The sequence below is a fragment of the Pan troglodytes genome, chromosome 1, assembly GCF_028858775.2.
Source record: "Pan troglodytes isolate AG18354 chromosome 1, NHGRI_mPanTro3-v2.0_pri, whole genome shotgun sequence".
In the NCBI taxonomy this organism is placed as follows: domain Eukaryota; kingdom Metazoa; phylum Chordata; class Mammalia; order Primates; family Hominidae; genus Pan; species Pan troglodytes.
The window spans coordinates 133719311-133741067 of record NC_072398.2 but is presented as its reverse complement, the minus strand read 5'-3'; the positions used below and the strand labels follow the sequence as shown (position 1 = coordinate 133741067).

At 34.7% G+C, this 21757-nt stretch overlaps 1 protein-coding gene and 1 long non-coding RNA gene across 11 annotated transcripts in view; both read right to left on the bottom strand.

The window, feature by feature from the left end:
- The window catches only part of DPYD (dihydropyrimidine dehydrogenase), an 841255-nt gene that overhangs the window by 358766 nt on the left and 460732 nt on the right, over window positions 1–21757 (bottom strand). For 9 of the 10 annotated variants that reach the window (XM_513583.8, XM_009425982.5, XM_016922998.3 and 6 more), the window contains one exon: window positions 11115–11279. In XM_513583.8, coding sequence (XP_513583.3) covers window positions 11115–11279 — 165 coding nt within the window. Of the gene's footprint in view, window positions 1–11110; window positions 11280–21757 lie in introns of those variants that run through there. The other variant, XR_001707891.3, reaches the window with a different exon arrangement.
- LOC129144101 (uncharacterized) lies at window positions 7994–8847 on the bottom strand. Its single transcript, XR_008548273.2, has 2 exons — window positions 8739–8847; window positions 7994–8197 (listed from the first exon to the last, which is right to left on the bottom strand). It is a non-coding gene; the product is annotated as an uncharacterized LOC129144101 (long non-coding RNA).

Sequence of the window (21757 nt, the reverse complement as noted above, 5' to 3'; positions counted from 1 at the left end):
ACCAGCTTTACCTTCATTGATGTTCTCTATTATTTTTCTTTTTCCAATTTCATTTCTTTTCCACTCTGATCTTTATTATATCATTTATTTTATTTACTTTGGGTTCAATCTGCTCTTTTTTTAGTTTTTAAAGGTAAAAATGTAGGTCATTAACTTGAGACTTTTTTTCATTTTGATACATGCATTTGGTACTATAAATTTCCCCATGAATAATGTTTTATGGCACACCACAAATATTGACATTCTGTATTTTCATTTCCATTCAGTTCAAGGTACTTTCTAATTTCTTTATGATTTTTTCTTTGATCCAAGGGTTATTTAGAAGTCTATTTTCTAAGTATTTGAGACTTTTCCAAATAAATTCCTGTCGTTGATTACTAATCTAATTCTACTGTGGTAAGAGTATATACTTTGTATGATTTGAACTGGTTTAAAATTATTGAGACTTCTTTTATGGCCAATAATATGGTCTATGTATCTTACTAAATATTTTCTATGTATTTGAAAAGACTGTATTCTATTGTCGTTCAACAGCATGTTCTGTAAATGCCAATTAGATAAGTTGGTTGATAGCATTTTTAAAATATTTGATAGCCTGACTATTGTCTTATGACTTCCTTTTTTTTTTTTTTTTTTTTTTTTAATAGAGAAGGAATTTCACTACATTGCCCAGGCTGGTTTCAAACTCCTGGGCTCAGCAATCCTCCTATCTTGGCCTCCTAAAGTGTTGGGATTACACGTGTGAGACACTGTGCCTGGCAGTTTTATTGCTTATTGATAGGAAGGTGGAAATCCCCAACTATCATTATGGGTTTTTCCATTTTTCCTTACAGTTCTATCAGTTTTGCTTCATGTATTTTGACGCCCTGTTATTAAATGCATAAATACTTAGGATTGTTATCACCTCTGGAAGAAATGACTCTTTCATCATTGTAAAATAATCTTTTTTTTTGCCCCTGGAAGTATTCCTTGCTTTTATATCTACTTTGTCTGCTATTAATATAGCATGCTTTATTGGATGAGAGTTAGCAGGGAATTTATCTTTTTTGATTGCTTCCATTTTCTTCTATTTATGTCTTTATACTTAAACTCTATTATAAGCAGCATACAATTGACCTTACCTTTTAAAAATCCAATCTCAAGGCCGGGCGCAGTGTCTCACACCTGTAATCCCAGCACTTTGGGAGGCCGAGGTGGGGGGATCACCTGAGGTCGGGAGTTCGAGACCAGCCTGACCAACATGGAGAAACCCTGTCTCTACTAAAAATACAAAATTAGCCAGGCATGGTGACGCATGCCTGTAATCCCAACTACTCAGGAGGCTGAGGCCTTGAACCGGGAGGCAAAGGTTGTGGTGAGCCGATATCACACCATTGCACTCCAGTCTGGGCAACGAAAGCAAAACTCCCTCTCAAAAAAAAAAAAAAATCCAATCTGAAAATATCTGCCCTTTAATTGGGGTGCTTAGACCATTTACATTTTTCATGAGATTATTTAATGGTTAGGTTTAACTCTTATCATCTATATACTATATGGATTCTATTTGTCTCATCTCTTTTTTACTCCTCTTTCTTCTTCTTCTTTCTTTTGGATTAAGTACTTTTTATTATTCCATTATATATTGATTGTTGGTTTTTTGGCTATAACTCTTTGAGGCTTTATTTTAGTGATTGTTTTAGAGTATCTTTAAGGTACTCTTAGAGCATCTTTGAATTATCACAGCCTACCTCCAAGTAATAGAAAAATTCACAAAAGGTGTTAGAACCCTAGAGTAGTATACCTCCATCTCTTTCCTCACAACTTTCGTACTATAGTTGTAAATTTAGCTTTATGTATGCTATAACCCCCATATTATCTTATTTTTTGTTTAAACAACCTATTTTCTTCTAAAATGAGTTAATTAATGGGAAAACATCATATATTTACCCATGTAGTTACAATTCTGGTGGTCTTTATTCCATTGTGTAGAACCACAGTTTGACCTGGCATCATATTCCATCTGCCTAAAACAGTTTAACATTACGCAGTGTAGACCTCCTTTTATTGTGCTTCAAAAATTATTTATTTCACTTATATTTTTAAAAGGTATGTGGCTGGATTTTGAAATCTAGGTTAATATTCGTCCTTTTCTTTCAGTACTTTTAAGATGTTGCCCCTCTGTCTCGTAGCTTAGATTGTTTCTGACAATCACACTAGTAACTGTTACATGTGTTTTTCTGTAGAGAACATGTCTTTATTCTCTGGCTGCTTTTAAGATTTTTCTCTTTATCACTGGTTTGATTAATCTGATTACATTACTGCCTGGTATAGTTTTCTTAATGTTTCTTATGCTTGGAGTTGATGAAGTTTCTTGGGGTTTTTTTGGGGGAGGGGTGTTTTGGGAGGTTTGTAGTTTTAGGCAAAACTGGAAGCTTTGCACTATTATTTCTTGAAATTTTTTTCTGTATTTCCACAACTTCCTTCGGGAACTCTAATTACACATATATTAGGCCACTTATTGTCACCAGCTCCCTGATGGTATGTTTACTTCTCTCTCTTTCTCTGTTTGCGTGTGTGTGTGCGTTTCATTTTGGATAGCTTTTATTGTTATATTTTTAAGGTTACTAATCATTTCTTATGCAATGCCTAAAGTGCTGTTCATAGCTTCCAGTGTACCTTTCATCTTATTCATTGTAGTTTTAATTTCTGGAAGTTTTATTTAGCTCTTTTATCTATCTTCCATGTCTTAGCTTTTTGAACATAAGGAATATAATTATAACAGCTTTATTGTACTTGTCTGCTAATGCTAATCTTGTCACTTCTAGGATGGTTTTAATCTATAAATTTTCCTCCTATAATGGCTTATGTTTTTCTACTTATTTACATAACAGGTAATTTTTTATTGAATGCTGGATATTGTGAATCCTACCTTTTTTGGTGCTAGGTATTTTTGTATTCCTATAAATATTCTTCAGCTTTGATCTGGGTTGCAGTTAAGTTATATGGAAACACGTTGATCCTTTCAGATCTCACCTTTAACATTTGCTGGGCATGACCAAAGCAGTGCTCAGCCTGGGGCTAATTATTTCCCAATACTTAATTAAGAGTCTTATTTATATTCTATTCAATGCTTGTGGTCATAGAGTTTTCTAGTTCGGCTGGCAAGAACAGTCACTATTCCCAGATATATGTAAGAACCAAGGAGTAGTCCATGTCATTCCTCCTTTTTTCCAGTCTCTTTGTTTACTCACATGCATGAGCTGATCTGTACTCTGCTGCATACTCAAGAGAACACCTGCAGGTCTCTGGAATTCTCTTTATGTAGCTCTCTGCTTTCTGTACTTTATCTTGTGAATTCTAGCCTCCTCAACTCAGGGCCTGCGGCAAGTCCTTTGTTTTCCGTCTCTCAGTGACCACTCTCCTTTATTGCCTGATGTTCCCGGTCTTAAAAGCTGTTGTTTCATGTATATTCTAAGATTTTTGTTGTTGTTTCCATTGGGAGGGTAAATCCAGTCTCCATTTTCATCTAGGACGCACTAACATTTTATTTTAAAGAACTACGAATGTCCTATGTCAAGAAAATACTTGGCTACATGGAGCCGTAAACTAATCACAGAACTGTGAGCCATATTACATATTCTGATTCATTTTTTGCTACCCTTGTTTTGTGAAATTAAATATATATTTTTTTCTTTGCTTCTATGCTGATACCAAGAAAAGAACTCACTATTTAAGTGTTTTAATGAGAAGCTGTGAAGTAAAATGAATGAATGATATTAAAGCAGGCGAGTATAATAAATAAAACATTAAACAAGGAGCCCAAAAACTTACATGATATAGGACATATGATGAACTCAAATTGAAGGAATCACTGAAAAACATACTTAGCGAGTTAGTGTTTAATTTTTAAATTGGTAACTATTTCTGAAATGAAGTATTTTGTATAAAACCACTAGTTCACCAAGTTTTGAAAATCAATTGGGCAATATACTTTAAAAGCTATACACATGCTGTTACCTTTGACTTGCCAAATCTCCCTTTCACAACATATAAAAATATTACTTTAAAAGAGGGATAAAAACCAAATGCATAAATATTCTATGCAATCTAATTTATGGTAGTGAATAATTACCGTGTGTCAAAATGTTATATGTAATCTTTCACAATGTTTACAACGACCTCCGAGGGTCACAGAGATGAGGAATTGAGGCTGAGAATGTCATAAAAAGCAAGTCAGAGGAGATGTTGAGATTCAAATCTGTTCTGACTCTAAGCCCTCTGCCTTTAGCTCCTAGACTACAACTCTAGAAAAACAGAATTTTGTTAGGATAAGTGGGCATGGATGTTTTTACTCTTAACCACTCATATTTTAAATTTCCACTACTATTATGATATATTCTTTTTTGTAAATTAGAAGAATATTTTTAAATGTCCACAAAATAATGTCACTAGATAATCTGAGTTAAAATTTGTCCCGAATTTTGGCAAAGAAAGGAGGATGGGATGTAAGTATATTGACTCTAGAAATCATGAATATCAGAAAATCACTACGTAAGCTCTAGTACAAAAAAACTGAACTGTTTCCTGGGGATATACTAGTCTTCCCTTCAATAGTTGCTTCAGCAGTTTCCTAATTTATTTAAAATAAATCAGCATGGGACTGTGTAGAAATCAACAGAAACAAGGACTTGACAAGCTCAAAAAATTTCAGAGGGAACAAAGGAGGAGTCCCTTCAGTACAGAGACTCTTACATTTCTCTTTGTGAATATCCTCTTTGGGGTAAAAGGAAAAAGAACTAAGGTGATGTTCATGCTCTCGAAGTTCTTTGATAAGTAACAAAAGTAATTATCTTGTACTAGCCATTGCTGGCCTGACAACAGATATAGTATCACCTGTTACAAAATTTTATTTTTTTAAACAAGTTGTGTGAGTGACAAATCCCCCTATTTCTAATAAGTGAAACTTAATTATAAAAACTTCAAAGAAATAGAAGCCTACTTTTGCAGAGGTAGTCTTCGTGGAGATGGCAAGAAGACTGTACAAGGGCTGTGGACTAACGTACGCCCATCAAATAAGCAATAAGCATCCTCCTCGCTTGCAGGACACCTAAATTTGACTTAGTTCCCTGACTTCCCCCATTTTGGAATACAGAATTTCAGATGAGGCCAGGTAACAGCTCAAATCCAAGTCCAAATGGAGTCCCACTGACACTATTTTCAATAGACAGCTACATCCTTGCAAAGCATTAAGAGCTGGGCATAAAATGTCCTTAGCTGGGACTAAGAGCAAGACAATGCTTGGCTGATAACATATCTTCTTTCTTTGTCAGATCATTTGTTTTCTTTTTTGAAAATTTATATTTAAGATTGCCCACTTAAGAGGGGTGGAATAACACATATTCTTAATTTCTCAGGCTACTTAGGGCCAAATGAAATATTTCTTCAAGGTGTAATGGAAAGCCTTCCTGGCCTAGTGCTTTCACTCACTAGCTGTGTTACCCAAGACAGTCAGTGCAATATCTCTAAATGTCAGTTTCATCATGTGTTAAAATGGGAAAAAAAATCTCTGCTTCACAGATACATAAAGCCCTTAGCACAGTGCCTGAAACATATGAAATGCTCTTAATAAATTGTTCTGATATAGGAGTTTTAAAAATATTTAATAATATAGGTCAAGAGCCATAAATAACGCTGGCTGTGTATATAGTAGAATCAATTGATGAACTTTACAAAAAATACACACACATATGTATATACACATATACATATATACACATATATACACACACAAACATACATATATATTCAATGTATCCACAGGAGATTTCTGAAATGATTGAACAGAATAGGGCCTAACCATAAATATCTTTTTTAAAGCTTCTCAGGAGATTCCAATATCCAAACAGAATAGAGAGCTACTGGACACAGGTTCTTAACCGGCGGTCCAGAAACTCTTTATAGAATACAGAAATCCATAAACTTGGGTGAGAAAACATTTAGACTTTTATTTTTATCAATCTTCCAAACTTTGGCATTTTTCAATCATGAATGTATAAATTAAAAATAAGGGCCCTTGGTCCCCAGGTGAGACAGAATGGACTCTTTGTGTTAATAAGATACCAAATTATAAAGGAGACCTAAGGCCATGCCAGGCAAAGGTAAAGACAAGCACCTCTGCACTTGAATAAACTGTTCTCAGTGCCACAAGGATCCTTTTTTCTTTTTCTCTGGCAGTTAAACAAGCACTGGCCTCAAGATAAGCAATATAAAAACAATTATAGCTCACTGATCACCAGACGCTGACCGACTTCCCCTCTTCCACAGTCATAACTACAGGTTTGATTGGACAAGAGATGGATTTTAGCAACTTTCTCCTGATAAGGGACTACAAACCATTGACTGGTTCTGCCCAGTTTACAGAGGCTGTGCACTGAGTGCCTTCATGTCTCTGCTTCACCTTTTGATGTATACAGCCCAACTGTAATACATTCAAATGTTAAGTCTCCACTGCAAAGTGAAGATTGCATGTATATAACATGCATGTTTGTTCAGCACACATGCATTAAGACCTCTTCATGCATATTCATAGCTTCTCCTATAACCTAATATGTAACTTAAATGTTAAGGCCCCTTCATGAATATTCATAGCTTCTCCTATAACCTAGTATGTATACTTAGCCAACCCCTTCACCATAAATTCCTGTCTCACTTTTCTTCCCTTGAAGCTTCTGTCTCTGGTTTTGGCCAGAAACCTGCTTCCTAGCCCACAGGTAGTAATATTTTCTAAGTATTACTCCTTTCTAAATGTATAAATTGTCTGATTTTTTTTTTTTTTTGGAGATTGAGTTTCACTCCTGTGGCCCAGGCTGGAGTGCAGTGGCATAATCTCGGCTCACTGCAACCTCTGCCTCCTGGGTTCAAGCAGTTCTCCTGCCTCAGCCTCCTGAGTAGCTGGGATTACAGGCACCTGCCACCATGCCTGACTAATTTTTTGTATTTTTAGTAGAGACGGGGTTTCACCATGTTGGTCAGGCTGGTCACAAACTCCTGACCTCAAGTGATCTGCCTGCTTTGGCCTCCCAAAGTGCTGGGATTACAGGCATGAGCCACCACACCCAGCCAATTGTCTGATGTTTTTAAGATGACAAATGCAATAAACCATAGTGGCACTATTGATATCTGTCACTTTGCACCAAAAGAAATCACAGAAAATCACAGTAGAGTTGCTGCAGAAACCTGAAATACTTATACTCACCACGACATCAAAATTTGAGTAGTTATTAGACCCACCACTAGATTGTTACTTAGTGCCTTAATAAAAAAAATACATTACTATATCGTATATTTTAAGTGAGATAGTGAGAATCCTTTGTAACCCTATGAATTTTGTTTTATGCCTTCAAAAATATTCTGGAAAGAGGCTCCCAAGCTTCGCCAGAGTGCCTAAGGAGTCCCTGGTACACATAAAATGTTAAGAACTCAATATTTAGAGGCTATTTGTCAGTAAAGCACCTTCAGGAGTGCTGATGTAGATCAACTTCTTTGGAGTCACTTTGAACCTAATGTGTACAATGCTGATCTCTCAGTAATTAACCGAGAAAGTGTTTTTTACAGAAATGAGGTGTATTGTAATAGATGTATATTTACATATCAATTGTTCTTCCTTATTAATTTCTCTAACAAAGCCATCATTTCCTTTTCTATCTTCACTACCTGATTCACTGCTGAAGGCCTACCTTCTGCTTCCTACTTTAACTGCCACAAATGATAAAAAATTTCAGTCTTTGCTTCCTAATTCAGTGCATTCAAAGTGCAGCATGTATTTTTTGTTAAAAAAAATTTTCCCCGGCCCGAAATATATGATTCATAAGGCTTTTGCATTGAGAATAAAAGGATTCACTTTAAACTGACTTCTGCAAGCCCTAGTTATTCTGCACATTTAATAATAAGCATTACAAAATCTCAACTTAGGAACAAAAAGCTCTTAGTCAGTAATAAATTGTCACTACAATGATCAATGTGCCAAATTTAATTCACAGATAAATAAAAGGAAACCTTGAAAGCCAAGCAGAAGTCTAGTGTGAATGTAGGCTTTGGTATAACTGTGACAATTCAGAGATGAGCCCTCACAATATATTTCAGAGGTCTCTCTGCCTTTACATTCAAGAAGTTCATCAGCCGTCTCCTCTGGTTCATGGTCAACTGGTGCTCACCCTCTCTGGAAACAGAGACATTAGCTACTGATATTAGCTGACCTATATCCACACCCAGCACAATTCTTTTTATCAGAAAAGTTAGCTTTTGCTTAGAAGCTGCCACAGTGGGTTGAATTGTCCAGTCCCTGTCATTAAAGGTGGCAGCCATGCACTCGAGAATGATGTGAAAAAACTCCAGCAAGAGTGATAATTAAACTTGGAAAATGAAGGGTCACCTTCTTTCATTCAGCTCATTGGGCAAACCCATCAGAATAATTCCAAAACAGCGGGGGACTGTCTACTCTCAGCATGGCAATATCGAGGTGCACACACATTATTTCTATGGGTTCAAATGGGAATGCCATTTTAATGGTATTTAAAGCGTTATCTTCGATATGAGGAGTAAAAATGTTAGAAATTAGTTCTAGGAATACAGAAAAAGAATAATGTGTATAACCTAAATAGGGAAAGAATCAGAAACAAGAAAAGTATGTATTTTTTTCTCAAGGAAAAGCATTCTAAGAGAAGAAAATTATCGCCAGGGAAATTGAAAAGAATACTAACTATGTCTCTTCTTTCTACTCAACTGTAGAATCACAAAGCAAGGATTTCATCTCAGCTTTCTTGTCCACTTACTGTCATTTCTTGGTGGTCATTATTACAACAACTTACTCCTACCCAAAAAAGAGAAAAAGTGTCACATGAAGTTAAGACAATCCATTGGTAGGAGTTATTTTCCAGGAAAATATTTTTTTTCAGACACATTAGCTTATCTAGATACTATTGAATCAGTATTTGGGAAATTATATCTCATACCATTCTCATGTTGCATTAAAATGTAATACTAGACCAGGAACAGTGGCTTACACCTGTAATCCCAGCACTTTGGGAGGCTGAGGTAGGAGGACTGCTTGAGTTCAGGAGTTCAAGACCAGCCTGGGCAACATAGCGAGACATCATCTCTACAAAAAATTAAACAATTAGCCGGGCATGGTGGCATGCACCTGTAGGCCTTAGGAGGCTTAGGCGGGAGGATCACTTGAACCTAGAAGCTGGAGGCTGCAGCGAGCCATGATGGCGCCAATGTACTCCGGCCTGGGCTACAGAGTCGGGTGAGGGGGGACCCATCTCTAGTTAAAAAAAAATGTAATACTGAATATTTAAGGACAACATAGGCAAATGCACTGGATCAGAGACAGAAGCATGGATGGTAAAAGCAAATTTCAAGTTCAAATTCTAGCTTCACCATATATTAGGTGTGTAACGATTGATATGGTACTTAATCGCTGTGTGCCTCAGTTTCCTCATCAGTGAAATAGAGAAAATACTACCTATCTTATAAAGTTGTTCAAAAAGATCAAATGAGCTTAAAATAAATAAAACTTTTGTAACTGTGCCTAGCACAGAGTGAGTGCTATATGAGTGCTCATAATATATTATAACCATTATAATTATGTTGCATATTCAGTACCTGGCAGAGTATTTAATACTGTAGATCAGGTTTACAAACATATTATGTCTTTTTATAGTTGATCTTTTTTTTTTTTTTTAGTCCTTATCATTCTGAGAAAGGCTTCCCAAAAGATGTGGGTCCTTTAATAAACAAATAGCTCAGCATAATTCTCATATAGAGTTAATTATATAATATGAAAACAGGGATAATTTTCACATCAAGCTCAGGAAGAGAAAAATTCCTAATAAGCAGAAACTATAGATTTTAGACGGGTCATGATAGTTCCCTTCACATCCAAACGACTATCTTGAGGAAGATAAATTATATTTGTTCTACATGCATGTATTTTATTTCAAGTTAGTATTTTATTTTATTTCACGTATTTTATTTCAAATGCATGTATTTTATGTCAAGTTCTATGTGCATGTATTTTATTTCAAAATTATCAAGAGATAATTTTGAAATAATTAGAGCTGTCTAAAACAGAAAAAAAACTTGATGGGCAAGGCAATCGTGTGATTTCTATATTCCTTTGTAAGAATTTGCAATTTATCAGTTTGTAGACAAACATCCACCAATTTCAATAGATTTAAAAATATTTATCATTAGTATATTTAAGTGTTGTCTTTTGTCTTTGAAAGACATATGTAGGTAAAAAAATATTTTCGATGACATAAACACACACATTGCCTCAAACCTCAACCTCCGTTCACTAACAATTCATTGAAAGAAAGAATGAAAGAAAGAGAAATAAGTTGTGTATATTTGAAAGAGACAGAGAATTGAGGAGGAGGGAGGGGAAAAGGGAGGAAGGAAGAGAGAGAGAAAGAGGAAGAAGGAGTAGAAAAAAATAGGAAGTGGGAGAGGGAGGTGGGAGGGATAGGGACAATAAATGAATGACATTAAGGATCACCCTAATCAGACTATTGAAGAGAAAATATTATCTATTATATTTAAGCCTGATTTTACTGCAATATTTAGGCATGGTTCTTTAAGATAAAAAAAAGATTTTATAAAAGATAGTTGACTAATTTAGTATAAGAGTGTTAAAATTATTTAATAAATTATTTCCCACTGAAAAAATATAGACTTCATAGGAAGATATGCTGCTTCTGCCTCAGGTTTATATTTAAAATGATTTATAGTCTGCAATTTCTTCCTAAGGTCATCACCTTCATAAATACCCGCCACATACAGTGAAAACCAACTCAATAAAATGAGTATTTCATTTCTCTTCCTTCTGCTTATGTAGATACTTCTTCCATCTTACATGGCACCCATTTATAACAAAGCTTCACATTGTGTGGATTTTTATGAGTTCTTGAGCTTTTCTTTCTTTTTTATCTTTCTATGCATCAGCAAAGCAACTGGCAGATTCTTTAATAAAATATACACATTAATATTTATAAGCCTATGAATTGGATGTTTAAATAAACATTCCCCAACTTATGCCAATTCTCTTGTTTTAGATGTTAAATCACACTTACGTTGTCTGGAAAGTCAGCCTTTAGTTCAGTGACACTTTGACACCAATATGCAGCCGTTTTCTCACTGATGAGCTCAATATTCAGAAAGGAGCTTTGTCCAGGGCCATACATGGGGCCAGAGGTGGTTCCCCGGATGATTCTGGGGGAAACATTTGTCACAATGTCCTGATGAAAGAGTAAAGATATTGAGTCTCCTTTTGACAAAGAAAAGCTATAATCTTTATTATCTGCTCATTTCCATATGACAATATTTTATGAGGTCCCTTCTCATATTTTTGCAGAGGAATTTCTAATATACATTAAATTAGAATTGAACATAAACTACTTGCAAATAAAAAGGTAAAATAAAGTATTTGTTAGCTTTAGCTAAATTGCTTCTTGTAATTCTAGGTTTAGAATAGCGCAAAAATAAAAATATTTATATTCATTAACATTCATTTAGGGCATACTCATTTTAATTTGTTTGCAATTAAATAATAAAAATATGATAGGTAAAATGCAAAAGTTTATCATTTCTGTCTATTTAATCTAGGTATCTCCAATCATAGTTTAACTCCAATAAGAATTAATGTTAGTAAAAAGTCTATATTTTTTTTCTAAAGAAAGTAACTCCGATGTAAATCAGTGAAGGAATAATATTAGTATTACTGGCTCATCAACCATTAACACACATTCTAACAAACTGGTTATGTCAAATTACTTATAGGATTATAACAATATATTCACTTTAAATGAGAAGAAAGTCACTTTCTCCAAGACTGAAATGAGTATATAAATAACTTCCTGATACCTATAAACAGTAAACAGTAAAATTAACTTGCTTGTTAAGTGTAATTAACAATCCACAACTGCTTCTAAAGCTGTATTAACGAAGAAGAATAACATTCTTCCATTACTTAAAACTAAAAAGAAACAAAGAAGGAAAATGTTTCTTTTGCCAACTTCCAATTAAAATTAATTTTGAGTAAAGGTCATTTAGTTAAGGATTTATCAGAATTAGTCATTTAAGTACCCCTCCTCACCATCTTGTCACTTTTAGTAAGATAACATGAACCCCCATTAGTATATAGCAATTAAGGTCAATTTACATATTTTAATTAAGAACCACCCCATATAAAACAATTAGCGTAATAGGCATACTAACTGGATTTCATAACATTTGGACGTTTTTCCAACTAGATAGACAGGAAACCTTAATTAGCATTAATTAGTGCTGATCTGCATATGTTTGATAAGGCATACCCTTGCCACAAAAGATTATTTATTCCTGAATCTGCCAAATGCTACAGTTGCAGAGGATAAAAGGACTTTTCTTCACATTGCATGTTAATTTCTGGTAATTTACATTCACTTTTACATGCGAATTAGTATATTATAAAATAAATGGTATAAATGTTACAATAAGCCTCCTTAAATATGTACATTTTAACTTATAGGAATCATGCCAGTTAATTTTTTACTAATTAAGCCATTCCATTTCTATTGTAATTGTGTGCAACATCACCAGCCTTGCTTTGATTTGCTATTGTGAAACAATGTTTCACAATCCTAATGGGTAAAATGACAAATAGAGTTACTCCACGAAGCTCAAGCCTTGTGGGTCAATTTCCATCTTGGCAAACGCTTAAATGTATGTTCTGCATCCCTACAGGTGGCTCTGTGAAGCTCATCCAGTGGGTACTCTGGTGTTTTCATGGTCTGAGAAGGCAATTCTTGAAATATTTCACTCAGATGAGGCTGGTTTTCTTCTGTGTTCCAATTTTCAAGAGCCATACCCTTTAAACCTTGAGATCCTGCTTTCCTCTGCTTTACTCCCTACTCTAAATGCTCTTCACCTAAGTAAGTCCAACCTAGGCCACAAGTTGTTCTCTACACAGGATTTCTTAGCCAAGGAGAAGTGAAGTCTGTATTTAGTTCACCAAGTCAAGTGCCCTGGTACTGTGTTGGTGAGCAAATAATGGGGCATCTGGTTTTGATGACCATTTTTTAATTTATTGGTCTGGAAACAGGTGCTTCCTGCTTATTCAACAAAACTGATTCACGTTAGCAGCATCCCTACTCCCGCCCATTCTCCATATCTTCACTTAGACTTCAGTTCCTTTGAGAAGTTTTTCTTTCCTCTCCAACTCCACTGAGTCTTAGTAACATGCTCTGACTCATGCCACCATAACAATATATACCTTCCTCAATTGGCATTCTTACTACCATTTATTGTGATTGTCTGTATTCCTGACTGTACCTTCCACTACAGCATAAGACTTGTAAAGAAAGAAACTATATTTTGTTTACTATTATATGCCCAGCTTCCAGCCTGGCCTTTAGTGGTGCTAAAATAAAGTATTGTATCTTCAATGAGTCTAGACTAAAACCACAGGCACTAGAATAAGTCTTGTCCTGAGGTATGAGAACCAAAGACATTTATTGCTGGCCGCATTCTGCTGCTGAACAGACCGGTGGTTTGGGCTTTGATATAGTTTGGATGTGTACCCCACCCAAATCTCATGTTGAAATGTAATCCTCAGTGTTGGAGGTGGGGCCTGGTGGAGATGATTGATTGCATCATGGGGGAGAATTTCTCATAAATGGTTTAGTATCATCCTCTTGGTACTGTCCTCATGATAATGAATGAGTTCTTGTAAGATGTGGCCCTTTAAAAGTGTGTAGCATCTCTCCCCTCTTTCTCTTGCTCCTGATTTGTCATATGATGTGACTGCTCCCCCTTCCCCTTCTGCCTTGATTGGAAGCTTTCTGAGGCCTCCACCTTAGCAGATGCTGCTATGCTTCCTATAGAGCCTGCAGAACCATAAGCCAATTAAACTTATTTTTCTTCATAAATTTCCCAGGCTCAGGTATGTCTTTATAGCAAAAACGGGATTTTATTCAAAGTTCAGGATTTATTATTATGCTTAGATCTTTTCCTGCTAGTCCATTTGTCTAGAACTGGGTTCTTGCTTGCTTCTTCTGATCCTTCAGGGACCCCTTTTTCTACAACTCAGTACACCCCCTCCCATGGATAGATCCCTGAACCAAATGCTGTGATACAAAGCACCCACTGCTATAGGCCTTCTCACGCAGCCTACTGTGACGACTCCCTGACAGAAAGCATGCTTGAACTTCATCTCACTGCAGCTTCTAAGACCTTCCTGGTTGCTAGTTCTTAACTGCTGGGTATCGCTGATCTCTAGGATTTAAATAGAATGCCCCCATTCAGATACAATCCAACTACCAGTCTTTTTTGGTTCATGTGGATGTGTATTCTTAACCTGATCCATGACCACCTAGGGTATTTCCTAGCTAATGAGCCTGTCCAACTACAGTTGTCTTTTATGTTTGTCCTGTATGCTAAGAACACATCTTAACAGTATACATAGGAATTTTTAAAATATCATAGAATATAAAAGACACAGAATGGAAATTTCACCTATAACTAATAAGGAAAAAAATCTTCATGGTTCAGGAATTCTAAGCTATATGCTATATGCTATTTACAGTAACCTACTAATAACCACAAAGCCAACATCTCACATTAGCCAAAAGGATCAATAAGCTGACAATATTTAATTGGAAGACTGTCAAGAAAATCCTTCTTTCTTAAGCATTTCCCTCCTCAGTAATACCTCAAAGCCTACAATTCTACCTTTATGAATTTTTTCTTTGTGTATTATGAGTTAAGTTTCTTGTTAATGTTGGAGCTGGTTTATTTTTCTCTTCTACGATGTGGTGTTAAACTGTAAATATAGCATAAGAAAGTTATCAATGATCTCCTTAATCAAGATAATGAACAGGAAGTACAAACCAAATCAAAGGAAAATTTATTTGCTTTATGATAGAGAATGCTTATTCCTTTGTGTTGATTTATAATAGAGAATGTCTATTTAAACAGGTCAATTTTCTCATTCCTTAATTCAACCAAAGATAAAAGGTCCTTTATAACTTCTCAAATTACAGATGCCTACTGTTGTAGAATGGGTTAACTATCTGTAAGGAATTTGTTAGCATCATAGAAATTCAACTAAAGTGCAAAATTACAATGTATTCATCCAGTAATAAATCGGTAATATAAATTTTATTCTAGATTTTCTTTCCCAAATTGTCATGTTTGCTATTGTTTTGCCAAAAACATTCTCCACTGAATTGAGACTTTTAGAATTTTTAAATTAAGTGAAAGATGAATGAAAACACATATATAACCAATTATCTTTGGTTATATAACTAGAGTTAGAGTTTAAATAATTGGACAATAACTTACTAAAGCTTTTGACCTGGGAAGACTAGAATTTGAGCATGATTTCATAAGAGAATATTTTGCTTTAATATTTAATGGCTAAGTCTTATTAGCATTGCTTAAAGGAGTTAATATAACAAAATAAACATATTCAAGAATAGTTAGAGTAGATAAGAGTTCATTCTCTATAATAAAAAAGACAAACTGCCACAGCTCTCATCTTCAGTGCATTAACGATATTCAGATATTTTAAAAACAGATGTTTATAGAAAAGGAAGTGTTAGGTAATATCTTTGCTTTATGTAATATTATAACTACCATTATAACATCAAGTATTAGTGACCTTTTAACATTTGAAGTGATGATAATGATTTTTTTTCTATCAGAAAAGAGATTTAAATGGAAAGCGGACTGATTATATTTGTTTAGGTTCATTTACTTGACCTCTCTTATTATAAAAACTTGTGATGTTTCTATGGTTACTACTGAATTAAAACAGTCACAATGGCCACAATGAACACAAAAAGAAAACTTTGCAGAAATGTCTGAGTAAGAGGCTAGAAAAAGAATGGGGTCAAACAAAGTTGGATGAAAACAAGAAATAAAATTTGCCAAGTGAATCATGGCTACATATACCATAGTGGATGAATTTTATAAACATCTTGTTGAATGAAAAGGGCAAGTTCTAGAAAAATATATAGAATATGACACACAACACAAAGCAATATATTATTTAGTGAAACATACTGACAGGATAAAACTATAAATATAAGTAAGGTAACAACTAAAAATAATTCAAGATAGAAGTTACCTCTTGGAGTAGGTAGATGCTGGAGGAGAAATTGGAAATGGTAGAGCAAGGAGGGCTTTCTGAAAGTACTAGTGATATATAATTATAAAGAAGCTTTACTCTTGAACTGCAGAAATGTGGCAGAATGAGAAATCTGTTCAATGAGTTATGTAGTAGTATAGTGTATATCGCTATGAGTTGTTGATAAGGTTTTATCAGTTTACTTGAAAACCTGTAACTGAAATCGAAGAAACATTTGTTTTGTTTTCTTAACTTCCAAGATTCTGCTGTAAATATTTTGTCAAAAATGTTTTAATTATTTGGTTTTATAAACTAGGAGTTCAAAAATTAAATGTACTTCATGACCAACTGTCTCCTAAAATATATCACTTTCCTAATAAAATCCTACTGAGATAAGTACAACATAACCATACATTATTTCACAAAAGAGGAAAATCACTCTACAAACAAGTCTAACAACAAATATCTTGTTACAGAGTCAGATTCCATCATTATAAATCTAACATACTGATACCCTGTGAATAGCTAAAAGTGAAATAAAATTCAAGAGTGGCCCAGTTTCTAGAACAATTGCGCTACTATGAAAGAACTCACTAACATTTTATTTTCTTCATGAACTAAGTATATTAATATTTGATTCCTCCACAAAATAAACTTTATAATGGTCAGAATAATCTCTACTTGGTTTTCTTGGAGGTGCAAAGTGGGCAAGATAAGTATTTGTTCCCAATAAATCATATTTTTCTCTTGTAGTAGCTTATATAAAGACAGTACTCAATATCTGAATTAGTGACAGAATTTGCCCTTTTGTCATCAGGAACTTCAGACCTATCTACATGGAAAACACAATAAGCAAAAATAGCACTATTATCCTAGAAATAAAAGATAAATTATCAGAGAAGTTGTAGCACTGACATTGTAGAAATAATAATATTTTAGATATGTATAGCACAAATCTTTCACATATATCAGTCTTTTCAAATTATCACGACCTATATCCATGGTTGCATATCTAGTAAGCATTCGAGATGAGACTAGAACTCAGGTGTGCTTATGTGATATGGATAATAATAATGTTGTTAGTGACCTCTTAACATTTAATATACGTAATAATAATTAGAACTCATTTCAGTTGCAAGAAAAACAAATCAACTTGAATAAGTTAAATTTTTAAAAAATGGGGTGTTGTCTATTTATTTTAAGGAAAAGGAGTATTTCACATAACACACACAAATATGCAACTATACCTCAGCTAGGAATCATTCTGTGTCTCCTCTCTGCTTCTGTTGGCTTATCTCTTCATTTTTCTTTCTGTCTCTCCACAGAGGGCTTTCCCTGTCTCAGTTCATATGATAGAATATAGCTCTCTGACAAGTCCCAAGTTTACAAGTTGTAGGGAAAGACACTCCTCCAAACTTGTAATCTCTTAGGCCAGATTTTAACCCCTGGTGACAGAGGCCCTAATGGGCTTAAGCTGCATTAGTTAGTCATCCCTTGTTTAATGAACTATGTCTGGCAGGATAAAATTAATTAGGATTCACACAGATGCTCAGGTAAACAATGATGGCGTAATTGAGAGCTGGGCAACTAGTATTATAGCAATCTGTGACACCAGGACCAGTAGATTTAAATTCACCTTAGAAACTTTAGAAGAAAATATACAGACATGATAAAGGATAATTATCTAGGAAAATGGTGGTAAGACAGGCAAAATAATTATCATTTAGTGAAATAAAAACTCTCCATAGTCTTGAATCAAACATGATGGTCCATTTCCTATTCCGGTGGCCCAAAACCTTGCAAGATCAAAATTCTAAGAATGCTTTGACATTCTCCAGTGTTTTAGACTACACTGGGACTCTCTCATTATCATGTGTTAGTGTGTTGAAGACTGTCAACACAACATGGCACGGTGTGTACTTAATCTCAGTCTTGGCCTAGGCTGAACTGATGGAATGGATAGATACTCTACGTAAGCAGGGAAGACAGTGGAAGAAGTAGGAAAGGAAGAACAAAGAAGAGCACATTGTTCTAAAACGAATAAGAAAAAATGTACGACCTGATTAGGCTTAAAAGACGGGAATAATAAATGAAAACTGACCAGTCTGAATGTCTGCTATATGTCAAGGAAGGAGTTTTACTCACATATTCTCCAGTGCTCACCCAACACCAAATGTTCCTCACCTCTTGGATAGTGTGTCACATATATAAAGCATGTGGTGTCTTATACCACAGAAATATGGAAATTAATTTTCTGAATTTTATTTATGTCTGACTGATAAAAATACTGGCTCACATAATCATGTAGCCTTTTGTTTTTCCTCTTGCCCTTTTTCAAAGAGCTTATGATTTTGTAAACTAGACACTAAAAGTGGTTTGTTTTGTTTTTTGACCTTCTCATGTGCCGATCCGGATAACCATCACTCTGTCACAGCGAAGTTGTAGGATAGTAAATGAAGCAATACAGCACATGACTGGCATGTGGTATTTGATAAATAAATGTTTATTCATTCACCAACTCACTAGCTTCAGAAACAGTCAAAACAAAAGTTGTGGGAGTTCAGGTGACTGGCTTTAAGTAGTTCACGGCTAAAGCTGGGAAATAAACCGGAAATGAGGATGGGAGGATTAAATAGAGTTGGGTCAGATTGCAGAGTCCTGAATGACTGTTTTAAGGAGTTCAAACTTTTTCTGCAGGCTTTGAGAATCCATTGTGTTCTGTCTCCTATTCAAGTTATTAATACCAATAGCTCACAGCAGCTGTGCATTCACAGAGATAAGTTTTACAAGAAACAGATGAAGGGTTTTTTTGGTGCTGATATCAGATGGATTAGAACGTGATTAATCAACAGACAGACTGATTAAATTATTGGGTTCACTGTTCAGATAAGAGGTTTTGGATACACTCTGCCAAACGGTAATTAACTTAGAAATTTCTGCTGGCCTGCTTATAAGATGATCATGTGATATCTCTGAAGAAATCTTTTAAGGCCCAGAATAGCAGCTGTGAAGGTGTAAGCATGAGTCAGTTTTAACAATTATTAATTATCTTCAAGTATTAGAGCAGAATTTTCATTGGAAGTGATAAATATTTTTTTAAAATCTTTACTTTTAAGAAAACTTGTGTAAATCTCTGGCTCTACTCTACAGTCGACTGCAAATGAAATGACTACTATTTAAAGGAGTATCTAAAAGAGTCAAGAGAGGAGTTTTCCATTTCTACAACATGGTTAACAAGATATTGAAAGGAATCCCTTGCAATATAACACATATAAACCTACTGGACAGGATATGATTTCTTCTAAAAGATGCATAGCTGTACTGGTATCAAAATAAGGAAATTTCTGAGAGATCAGAAATAAGCACGAAGCAGAGATTCACAAGGGCAAACTAACTATTGGGTGGTGTTTACCCTCAAGGTTTTCGCCCATCCCTGGTGGCCTATAAACTGAGTTACAAACATCTGAGACAGCAGACAAAGTCTGGGACTGAGCACGTTGTTAGGTAGAGTAGAAATCGCCACATAAATATAGGACCAAGAAAGAGCGATGCTCTCACTAGAAAATAACTAGAGAGCAATGGCGGGTCATGCGTCAGTTTCAGCTTTAGTAATCAAGGAGGTAAGTCTCTTCTAAGAATCTTAACCGGTGTGAGCCCCAAAATTTAAACTGCGAGGTTAAAAATTTGGTTTAAAAGTGGTTCCTAGTCATGGTGTCCTTAGATAACTAGTAAAAGCAATCTCAGACCCTCTCTGAAAGAATTTACTTTACCTCAAGTATTTATAAATTCCCATAAATACATTTTCAAGGAATGTGAGCCCACAAGAGAAGAAAATCACTAATGACATGAGAAAAAAGATATCATAGGTGGGAGCCAGTGCAAAGAAAAAGCTACAAAATCAGATCTACCAAAAAATGTATATAATGGGATTATCAGATGTAAAATATAAAAAATTTAATATGCTTAAAAATACGAGAGACTTGAATGTATAATGAGAAACTCAAAGTTTATCATGAAGATATATGAGCAAATAGAATTTCTAGAAATAAAAAAATAATAAGGAAAATTAAAACCTAATGGTTTGGGGATGATATGATGATATATCTGGGCAAGTTACCTGAAAGCAAACAAATGTGATGCAAAACATGATCTAGAGGTTAAGAGACATGGAGAATAGCTTAACAAGGTAAAGGAAAAATCAAATTGCAGTTCACAAGAAGCAAATGGAGAGAGCTAGGAGAGGCACCATTTCCAAAGATATTGTCAGGGGGTTAATAGAATTGATGAAGGACACCAATTCTTAGATTCCAGACACCAACAAACTGAGGAAAATACGTTTTTTAAAGAATTGATATCTAGATACATTGTAGTATATAAGAAAGGGAAGAATTAAAAAATAACCAGAGGAAGAAAAGACTACTCACAAAAATAAAAAGCAGATTGAGAGCTCACTTCTTGGTAGTACCAATGAAAGCCAGAAGAGATAAGAATATTTTATATGAATAAGAAATGTCAACTGAGAATTGCATACCTTGTAGACTTATAACTCAAGGATAAGGATAAAATGAAGACATTTCCAACAAAAGGAATTGTGAGCAAATAGTATATGGTAGAGAAAATTAATGAACTAATGCTAATTCTGCAACTAGGATTGATGTGAAAAAACAAAATATTGAACAATAACAAGAAAAAAGCAAGCTGTGTAAAAATATAAAGGTGTGATTATGTTTATATGAGGCAAAAAAATAAACAAAACTAAATAGTACACTGTTTAGAAATACATTATGTGAAAAACATACGCAAAAGCAAGAAAATGATTATCATAAAATCTAAAATAGTCACCTTTCGAGGGAAGAGAAAGGAATATAATTGAGAAGGCACACACAGAATCAAAGGTACAGGAATATCTTATGTTCTCTTCTTCTGTGAAATGAGAAAAAGGTATTCATTTTTACTGTATCTTAAACTATATAATTTTTGTAGGTATGCAATTTTTATAGTAAAAAATGAAAACAAACTTATTAAGCAGAAAAAAAGCAGGTGCAAATCTGAAGATAATAGGGTTTGATAACTCTAAGATTGTATGTTTTGCCTCAGTATTACTGCCCCTGTTGTCATACGGTTCTGAATGATGTTTTAGAAAGAATATTGATTCTAGTCATTCCACTAACAAAATGATGAGCTTGAGCTTGTATGACATGATCCTTTGGGATTACAGATCCCTTGGTGGATCCCTAATCTACCACTGATGAGGATTTCAAAGTCATTTATCTATACAACTACAAAACATACAACATGGAAACATTTCAGATTGGAGATACTGCTATCTGAAACCCTTGGCACAAATTTATGATTTAGAGGCATTGGGGCTCAAAAAAACGACACCCTGAAGTATGGTGCGTTGATATGCTGAGTACTTTGAACTAAAGGAATAGCCTCAGAACCAAGGTCTCTCTGGCCTTCTCCCAGCCCCCATCTCTTGTTCTTTCTTTCCTGAAGTGCAGGGAGAGGACTTCTCAGAAGTTTCTTTTATCTGACTAAAGGAAATTCTTCCTGAAGAAATGTCATTGTCCTGAACTCCTTCCCTGGAATCTACATTAACCAGTC